The sequence below is a fragment of the Centroberyx gerrardi genome, chromosome 21, assembly GCF_048128805.1.
Source record: "Centroberyx gerrardi isolate f3 chromosome 21, fCenGer3.hap1.cur.20231027, whole genome shotgun sequence".
NCBI lineage: Eukaryota > Metazoa > Chordata > Actinopteri > Beryciformes > Berycidae > Centroberyx > Centroberyx gerrardi.
The window spans coordinates 7,742,653-7,752,785 of record NC_136017.1 but is presented as its reverse complement, the minus strand read 5'-3'; the positions used below and the strand labels follow the sequence as shown (position 1 = coordinate 7,752,785).

General features: G+C 45.3%; 1 protein-coding gene across 1 annotated transcript; it reads right to left on the bottom strand.

The window, feature by feature from the left end:
- Nucleotides 1-6,930: 6,930 nt before the first annotated feature.
- Nucleotides 6,931-9,677, bottom strand: LOC139926120 (thymosin beta-11). Its single transcript, XM_071917715.2, has 3 exons — nucleotides 9,557-9,677; nucleotides 8,116-8,228; nucleotides 6,931-7,897 (listed from the first exon to the last, which is right to left on the bottom strand). The coding sequence occupies exons 2-3, from the start codon at nucleotides 8,213-8,215 to the stop codon at nucleotides 7,866-7,868; spliced, it is 132 nt and encodes a 43-aa protein (XP_071773816.1). The 5' UTR covers nucleotides 8,216-8,228; nucleotides 9,557-9,677; the 3' UTR covers nucleotides 6,931-7,865.
- Nucleotides 9,678-10,133: the final 456 nt, after the last annotated feature.

Here is a 10,133-nt window from a genome sequence, read left to right as displayed (position 1 = left end):
GCTGACCTTGGCCCAGTGTGACTCACTGCCATGCCAGCAGGCGTTATCGCCACTGGACCGACCTCGCCATCAGGAAATTTAAAAAATAAACACCATGTCAAACCAACAAGTGATATGGTGTAAAATGGGTTATGGGTGGGCGGGGTCCATGTGACTTCATCATGATCTGCGAGTGTCTGTCTGTGTGTGAGGGTCAACCACCACAAAATACATATTATATAACGCAGTTTCTACAAATACGTGTGTATGTGTGTGCAGTTGAGACTGAACAACACATGACTCATTACAGCCTATGGTGATTGGATCCTGTATGCATTTCATATACCAATGAGCTGTAGCACAATGAAGCCTTTGAGCAACCTCGTTTGAGCAACTCTCCCAGTCTCATGTCTCATAGTCCATATGATGTAACGCCCCCAGGAGGGTTTATTGTCACCCCCTGAAGAGAAAAACGAGATAAGGAGCAGCGAGGGAACATTTTGCGCTAAGCTGTCTTGAATGCTATCTTCATATGCTATCTTCATAAGAGCATGCCATTAACCTCGGGCCTCAAAAACAAAGATGATGAACTGACGGAGGGCAAAAGAAACATTTCTGTTATTCATGTTCAAGAGCTATTCCCCTAGGCTATGTAGAGAGAGACAAGGAGAGACAGAGACAGATTCAGTTATGAGTGGTAGACTCCTCCTTGTAGGAATCACAAACTGACTAATGTTCGCACCTCCAGTGAGAGACAGCAGTCATTCCTGGGTTTAATTTGTGAGCAACAGCACGAGGCAAATGGGCAACACCTTTCTCTTAATCCAGGAGGACAAGTGCAGCTTTATCAGCACCGTTCAGTCGCCCACCGCTTGACTCGGGACAGTCTGAACGATTTGGCTGCCTTTGGAAAACTGAATCATCAATCAACTCTTCCGCACACACACACACACACACACTGTGGATGTAAAGGGTGTCCTTGGGCTTTTCACCTGCATATTCAAACCTGCAGCTAGCTAGGAGGAAATTAGAATCAAGAGTAATAAATCAGTATGATCCACAGCGCTCAAACCAAAGCATATTTGATGATATGAGGGACTCATATTCACTCTGAATATTGATAATGCGGATGTGATCCTTTATTGATCCCCATAGGGAAAGCCCTGGAGCTGCTCGGGATTCAGGATCTTTGCTCATGGACACTTCAGCAGGGCGGATGCTTGTCAACACACATGGGCTTAAATCTCCGGTTGAAGGCCGGTGTCCCTCCAGACCCACTCACTCCATCCTGCTGCATATTGCTAATTAATATAACCCAAATAAGGACATGGCATGGCTAAGCTTGTTATTAACGAGGGGTATGTAATTAAAACCGATCTCTCCCGGGACCTTCGGTGTAATTAACGCTCCTGATCAACATTCTTTCATCAGGCGACTCGGACAGAGTCGGGGAGCCACTCTCGCCTCAGGTTTCACTATTTTAAACTCAATAGTGTTTCTTTTTTTGACTTTGGATAAATTGGCAAAGACTAAAAACGGTTCCATCATTGGTTATTGGTTGCATTGATAGCAGAACTATGTTTAATCTGTGTACTATAGAGCCTTTACATCAGGAGTGTCAATAGATATCAGTGAGGGCCACATTGACAAATAAGTATTGATTCAAGGGCCGAACATTAACTCATATAGGATCCTGTAAGTGATCTTTGAACACGTTTTCAAATAGACTGCTTAGCCTTAAACAACATGCCGAATCAATGGGTGTGTTTGCAGTATCAGATTGGCCTGTGTCCTATCGAGGCACATTGACTTGGTTTTCAAGAGTCACGTCTGGTTTAATCACACGACCTTTGAGTCCTCTGAGTCCATCCAGAGAAGTATGTGCCTCAGTGTTTTGTTCGGTGAGATATTAAAAGGAGAAGTTAGCATTTCACTTCACTATCTGATCAGGATAGTGATTTTATGTTTTTGCAAGGATGTTTTCAGACATGGCTTTGAGCTACTTTCACATTCACTAGCACTGGTAACATGACAAAAATACTCTATCTCATGCAACATCCCAACAACCCGAAAAGACTGAAGATCTTCCAATTCATGAAAAATCAGATTGGCTCCTGAAAGCCAAACTACAAGCAAGGAACCACCACATTTGCTGCTATCAAAGGGAGCTGAGTTGCATTTCAGTTGCAAGAGATTCACTCTAAATTCACCAAGGTCAACACTAAAAATGAATTTGCTTGGTGCCGTTTTATAAAAGAGAAACCAAAAGTGTGGGGTTCCTGCAGCAATGACGACACGGTCTTCGTTGAGGAGGAAGAGGAGATGCAGAGTGGCCCAGATCTGTGCCTGCGGCGAGGGAGGAAACGTCTCGTCTGCAGCGTGGCACCCACATCCCCCCACCCACCCAGCCGGCCCCCTCCCGCTGGAAATGTCAAGGCTGTCGCTCTGTATAAAGCCCTCCGGAGAGCAGTCACCGAGAGCCTCTCTGTGTTTACACCTCGCGGATGCTCAAGGTGACTCGAGGCACGCATGCATCCGTTCGCTAAGTTCACGCGTTCCCTCGCTCGCTCGCTCGCTCGAATGCAGGGGAGCCCATGCAAACGCAGACACTTCACACACAGCTCTATGCAAATGTGTGACTCACTCCTTTGTTCACGCTCTCAGTCAACACCTCAGAGTCGATATTTTCTGTCTGCATGAACGAGGACCGCCTCATCAAATCACAATGAGTCAGTCTGCCACTGTGCGCTACGCTTAGCTTCACTGTCCATGCAGCGCCATTGATTCTGTCCGACGCTTTGGCTAATGCATTACAGGCGATGGGGAACGGTCAACACCATTTAGACGCCATTGATCGGAGCCCCACCTGGGGCCGGCCTAATAGAGCACGTCTGGGATAATCAACCCGACTTATAGACAGACAGCTCAGCCTGCTGCAGATGAAAAGCCTCTCTGTACTGTAGCACCACGCCCATTCTCTATCTGCAAAAATCCTTAAAAACCCGCTTGTGTCCCCTTCAATTTGATGGTGTAATTAGCGGTTGTAGAGCTGTTAAATGGACTTTCAATTTTACCAATCCACAGGATCTGATGTAATTAGCATTTAGGCAATATGGGGTGAGCACCGATGCGATGTGAAGTCAGCAGTGCATGTCTGACCTTTATCACAGCTAACTGTTTGCTCATATGTTTGTTTTGTTCCCTTTGTTTCACAGCACTTTGTGTCTGCGTTCAGCTATAAAAAGTTCCTGCTCCTCTGCCCTCCACAGCACTTATCTATGAGCACATTGCGCAAAAAGGACATGACTGTTGGAATGAGAGGCCATTTGAGGCCTGCTGCATAAAAAACGTGTGCATTTAGTATGCGAGTAAATCCAGGAAGAAGATGAGCATAGACAGACAAGACTGACCAGAAGATTGAGACTTTTTACACTGCAAAAATATGCATCTAAACAAAAATAATTTAGTCTAGGACTGTGTTAACATCTTTTTTTTTTCTTAAAAGAAGTGAAAAAATCTTGGTGGTTGGATAATTTTATGTGTTTCCAATGCAAATCAATTTTTTCTTGAATCTAGTGACAATATCTTGATACTAGTGGATCTTTGAAACCATTGAAAACCAGTGAAAAAATCTCACCCAATGGTATGTTTTTGCACTTGTTTTAAGAAAAATAAGATTTCAAGACTCAATATATTGTATTATGTAAGAAAGCAAAGGGAAGAAAAGATACAGGCAAACCGATGGTAATCAATCAAATTATCTAACAGCAGTGATTCAACAGTGCTGACACTGATACACTAAACTTTGCTCTGCTGTCACATGCATCACCAGTAGTACCTCTCAAAAAGAAAATAAACCAAACCAAGTAATAACACCTCATACCATTCCTCAGCTTAGTGAAGGATTCCAGACAGGTTTGGTTTCATCCGTATGACGATGTGGGAGTCTCTGAACACTTTGATAGGCGTATACAGTTACACACTGAAGTCACATCCTCTGCGCTCATGCAAACACGGCCCTCGACCCTTGTGACACGGCAGCTCATACCCCGCATGCTTGTCATTGCCTCGCCTGAAAAGCTTTATTGCCATGTGTCGATGAGAAAACACCAGTGGCGAGCTGTTGTGGCACAGCCTTGTATCCAATGACACACAAGTGGGAACAAATGCTGCATAGATGCACACTGGGCATTCAGACATTTGCAGGGTGCAGCTAACTTGCTAGCATGGCTACCGGTCTCTCTTTATGCCTTTTAGCATCGCAAAGCCATTCATGCTTCATTTACCAGTCTGTTGAAAGCAGACACAGCCAGAAGTCGACATGGAGACCATCGGCAATCTGAAAACACACGGTTTGGATAGGAATTTAAGGCTGAGTGATAACAGCGTCCCCCACAAACATGTTTTTCCTGCTTGGCCCCGCCTCTCCGTTTGTATCTACATAGCAGTCAAGGCCAAAGTCACAGTGGATATCTGATAATGGTCAGGTGCTAATGTTTCTCGGTCCTGCGTGGTCGCTGGCAGCCACATCCCGCTTCATTACCGACACCAAATGTAGCTCCTGGGTGGGTGGTTGCCATGGAAATGCCAGCTGGACCCCCTGTTTTTCTCCGCCGGTGAGTGATAGAAAGATAATTGACTCAGACAGTCGCTTCTGTGGAAAGCCAACCGGCACCTTCAGATAATATATAACACTGGAAAACATGAGAGAAACCTTGTGTGAATGAGCCTATCCGTTCTTTTTGCTTCCCAATTACTAGCAGTGCCAGTGATGGCAACAGTATTGAAAAAGCCCTGAAAGTGTGTGTGGCTGGCACTAACCGCCAACAGGCAGCCCCATCCATTAGTTAGCGCCAAGTGCAGGGACATTAGAGCGCTGACCCACAATTCCCCTGTGCAACAGCCTGTGAAAAACCAAGGGGGTTGCCACATTGACTCCCATGAGGCCGTTCGGCAGCCATTAATCAATCAATCCCTCGGTTAATCAGGCCAGTTTTGGACCGTGCGAGATTAGCACATGACTATGGTGGAGACCGCGGTCTGCAGGACAGATAGCAAAATAGAAACAGGCAGTAAACCAGAATGTGCTGGGTTCATATGCTCTGCTTTAGTGTTCAACACATGCCTATTATACCATCTAACAACAAAGGTTTGTCTATGCAGAGCGCATGCCAGGGAGAAACATTCGGTGTCAGTGCCCAGGAGGATAATAAGCATCAGACCAGCCAACCAGGAAGTGACTCAGCAGCAGCCGTTGCCATGGGTTACCGAGCAGGTCACCCATAGTGCCCCCCGCCAGGCTCGGTGACACATATGAACTCCTTCACCCCCCCCCCCCCTGCCGTGCGATGACTCCACCCCATCTGCCGCTCCACCCTAAACCCCTCCGCCACTTTCTCGCAACAGCGCTAGACTCATGGCGAGTGTGCTTTAAGTAACACCACTGGGCGAGCGAGGGAGAGGGAGAGAGAGGGAGAGCGAAGGGGGGGGGGGGGGGGTGGGAGGTGTTAATCCCATCAGGGGAGCGAGGAGGACGCGGTAGCAGCCATGCTGCACGGTGTGTGAGGCATGAGAGACCGCGGCCTGGCCTGGTCCACTTCCAGCCCGCACACTAGCCCACTGACCTCCACATCTGCCCCTCCTCCTCGGCACAGATTAATGCCTTATTAAGAGCAACTGACTTAACAACAATCCACTTACGCTAACATGTACGATTAGCCGACTATTACGTGGCCCGAGATCAATCGGAAAAACAGCCTGTGTAACTTCGGTGATGTCTTCTCTAGGCAACACATGCTCCATGACGACTGTGATATTTGCGTCGCAAGCTGCTCGCCTACAAGACACAAGATACTGTGTCAGGTACTGTTTACATACAGGCATCCGAAGTGTGAGGTGTTCATTTCCCCATACAATCACACACTCCCTCACCAATCCTTTTTTTACATTCTGCCTGTCAAAATGGATGCCCGCCGCACCGACCAGTTACATTTAATGTGAAGGAAAGGTCTCCTACAGAATGATGCCCGCCGTTACGCAGCCTATACATTCCATTTACGGGAAATGTCAGCGTCATGCTAATGCCATTAAGGCTTTGCAGGCGAGGGCTAATTTAGGATGAAGGCAGTTGGGCGGAGTAAATCTCCCAGAGAGACTACACCCTGTACTCTAGGTCAGGGCGCGCTGCACCATAAGCCCCTGCTCGCTAACATACGGTATCATCAAACAGATATGTGATAAAGTCGGCAAGCTAGCTGCATTTCACACACCTTTGTTTATCCCTTTCTTTGTACCTTTGGCTAAAAGTTTGATAAAGAAACAAAGGATTGGACTTTGAAATTTGCCCTCAGAGACTAACCTGGGCTCATAAATATGTTTAAATTCAATCAATTAACTGCTTACTGCCGTTGTTACGCAAGCTAGCTTGATAATGCTTGAAGTGAGCAAAGTTCCTCGCTGCTAGCTTACTTTTGCTAGCTTACTTTTGCCCATTTTGTTCCCACGGCCTGAGTCTGTCTGAGATAATCACTGGCTTTAAGGCGAGCTTTGTGCTGACAGTGATATTCACAACTTATTCAAGAAAATACCTAGCATGACAGGTGGTCTAACAACACACACACACACACACACATTTAATTTCCTGTGCTAAATCCCTGCATGGCCAGTCTGGAAGACGTTTAAGCCTTTTAATTGTGCAACAGCCTCATCCCTTAAGTAATGTTAAAGTACTGTTTGGCATGTGTAGAGTGTAAAGTAGTGTGAAAAGTGGGTTAGAGGCGGATGAGCAGTCAATCATTAACTGGAAAATGAAGCTGCGACAGTATTGGTCAAACGGTCGTCAATCAAAACTAAAGTGTGAGGATCGGTGGTAAAATGTGCTGTAATGAGTGATTTATAAATTAGGTTTGAGGATTTGTGTTACAATGCCAGGAGAAGCACATCGCAGAACACTTCTTAGTAACAAATTCTTTTTTATTACAACATTTCACGGTTTTCCATTACTGGTAATGGTTTGTGGCAGAGTAACATGACTGCTGGGACTTTACAAAAACTCCAAAGAATTTTGATCTACGGTTGAAAGCAAACACATGGAATCAATTTCCAGTATTTTTCTTTTCCTCATTTGATACATAATTCAGAGACAGGGTGCAACACAAAAGCTATCCCGAATCACACTGATAAAAAGGGTCGATGTACAATACAATTACAAAAATATCAACGTAAATAAAGTCCATTTGAGCATCTCCCAGATCTAGGTGGATTCCGTTATTCTTTTACATCCTCGTGTACATAGAAAAAAATATTGTGACAGACAACGGTATCAATTTTGGGGTATTATGTTTTGACCAGCGTAAAAACAAATAAGTTGTGCATTTTTTCCGAAATTTAGAATACAAAAAAAAAAAAGCTTAACGCCTCGGCTTTGGCGCGACAGCAGCCACACGGGAAGTTGGGCGGTGGTGAGACGATGACGAAGCTTCCTGGGACGCAGGCCACGCCCCGTCCCTTCAGGCCCCTCTGCTGCATGTCGGCGATGGTGGGTGGGTTGGTGGGGGGATGGGGGGAAACATGCACCCTCATGCCCCGTCTTCTGCACGTTTCCCTTAGACGCAGCTTCCTCATCTCCACAACAGAAGGACGGGAGCGTCACTTTAAGGTGGTGATGGTAAAATGGTGGCGGTGGTCGTTGTTGAGGGGACAGGGCCAAGCGCCCCTGGACGTGGACGACGCCCGTCCGCAGACTGTGCAGCTTGGTTGTTGTTGTTGTTGTTGTCGTTTCATAATTTCGGTTACAAAGTTATACAGCTAAAAGAAGTGACTGAAAAGAAGGCAATGCAGGAGGGGGGGGTGGGGGGGTGTACAGTGCATGACGGCAGGGAGGGGCTTCACGACGCCGCCTGCTTCTCCTGTTCGATGGCTGTGGAGGGGAACAGAGAAAGGGGATATGAGATTCCTGCCAAACAACCGAACGCTGTCAGTTTCATATTAAATAACTCGCCACCTGATAATAACCATGCGCCATTTTCTAAATAATGAAAATGAATGTCCACTAATGGCACAGAAATGGTGAAAAAATGTGAGGTGCGCATGTAATCCCACTCCCTTGCTGCTGAAATATTTAAATGTCAGCCTTACTTTCTTTTGAGGGCAGGGGGTTCTTCTCCTGCGTCTCTGTCTTCTTCAGCTTGGACTTGTCGAAGCTGGTCACCTCCTCCAAGTTGGGTTTGTCAGCCATTGTTGCAGAGAGTCTGTATGATGAGAGGAAAACATCCAGTTAGAGCAGATAGTTCCCAATACCTGATAAACTCACACCTGCAGCCGCATAACAGTTATTATTGCGCAAATCACTACCGGTGCTTATGTGTCACCTAGCAACCACCATGTTTAGCTAGCGACGTACTGCTCAAGAACTATACTGCTTGGCGGAGGAATGATCATTAATATGATACTAATTGAAAAATAAAATATTTATGGTACATTTGCGTTCTTTTTTTATTGTAATATGTGTAACCGCCGTTTTATAAAACCAAAAACTACTCGAGGCCGTGGTTTACATTGATTTTACAGCAGATAATAGCAGAGGCGTTGCCTGAAACCCTCCGAGCTGCTCTAAAAAAAAAAAAAATCACTGCAGCTAAAATCACTTAGTGCCTAATTTAACTACATGCGCAACCGCAAAGTATTTCCCCTCTAATGTGCAAGCCTGCGTCCGCATTCTTTTGTTCCCCTGCGGCTCTGCCCAGTGTGATTTGACTCCCATCCATCCCGTTATCCAACACTGAGCCGGGATGTTGCACACAGACGAGCCGCACCAAACAATGAATATCATCCAAGGCTTCAAACCCTCACATTTACATAACAATAGGAGTTCCCATGCTGGGAAAACCGAGAAAGGGGCGAAAAAAAAACAAAAAACAGAAAACTCTGCTTGCCTATATACATCTATTCTTTTAAAATAGCCTAGAAATAATAAAAAATCGCATTCTAGACGTTAAATGTTGATTTCTGTGGGTCCAGGCAGGGGCTTTCCACGTGTAGGCTGTCTACCATCCGCAAATTCACTTGTCACGTATTCTCCCTTGGGGAGCACGGGGCGCAATGTGAAGGAACCACCGCCCAGATTGGCATTATGCTCATCCGTCGGCTGTTAAATCCAAGTTCAACTCCTTAAATTCATCACCCGTTCAAATATACCCACCGGGCGTGCAAATAACCACATAAAAACAAGCTGGAAATGTGTTTAGGCATCATTGTAACGGAACAAGGCGCATGCAGCTCAGCCACAAAAGGCAACAAAGGAAACGGCTTGATATGATATGAATCTCTCTGCTTAAGACGCATGCATACCAGATATACGCAGATGTCATATTTTACCCTAAGCTATTAAAATCCAACACAAGCTGCATCCACTGAAAAATCGTATTATCTAATCTTTTGTCCTTGGTTATCTATTTGACTGAGATCCCATCCAAATATTTGCGCCTTGATCAGGTTTCTCACATTAATCGCACCGTTTCAGTCCCTTAAAGCGGTGTAAAGAACAAAGAATTGAAATAATTTATTAAATAGTGCTTACCAAAGTTTGGACTGGTGGGTGGTAGGTCTCTGGTCTATGCGGTGCAGCAGTAGTGGCGCGTCTTTGCGCAAGCATTAGATATAGTCAGAAATATGCTAATGACATCTGACATCACCAGTTCCCATCCTCTGTATCCCCCTGCTGGAAAGACACAAACCCTTCATCCTCATGCTGAAACCAAAGGCTGAAATCCCTCAAAATATGTGCTTTATAATAGAAAAAATCACTCTAATATTTCTATAGAGACCTATTGTGTGTCTATGGAGTTTATATTAAGTAATAGTATTAGTAGTATCTCCTATGTTATCAATGCAATATTCCTATCCTCCCTATAGTTTTCCTGTAATGTCTGTATAGTGTCCCTAAATGTCATTATACCATTACTATAGTTCTTTTTACTTGCATTTATCGCATTAGTATAACTGCATTCGGTGTGAGAATGGGTTACTTGTGACTTCAATGGCACAAAATTTCTCCTCATCACTTTTATGCGTCTGTAGTTGCTTCAGTGTAGACTGGGCTCCACCTGGTGGAGACTCAGCATCCCTCCCAGTGAGATCCTCATGCTGTTATGCTT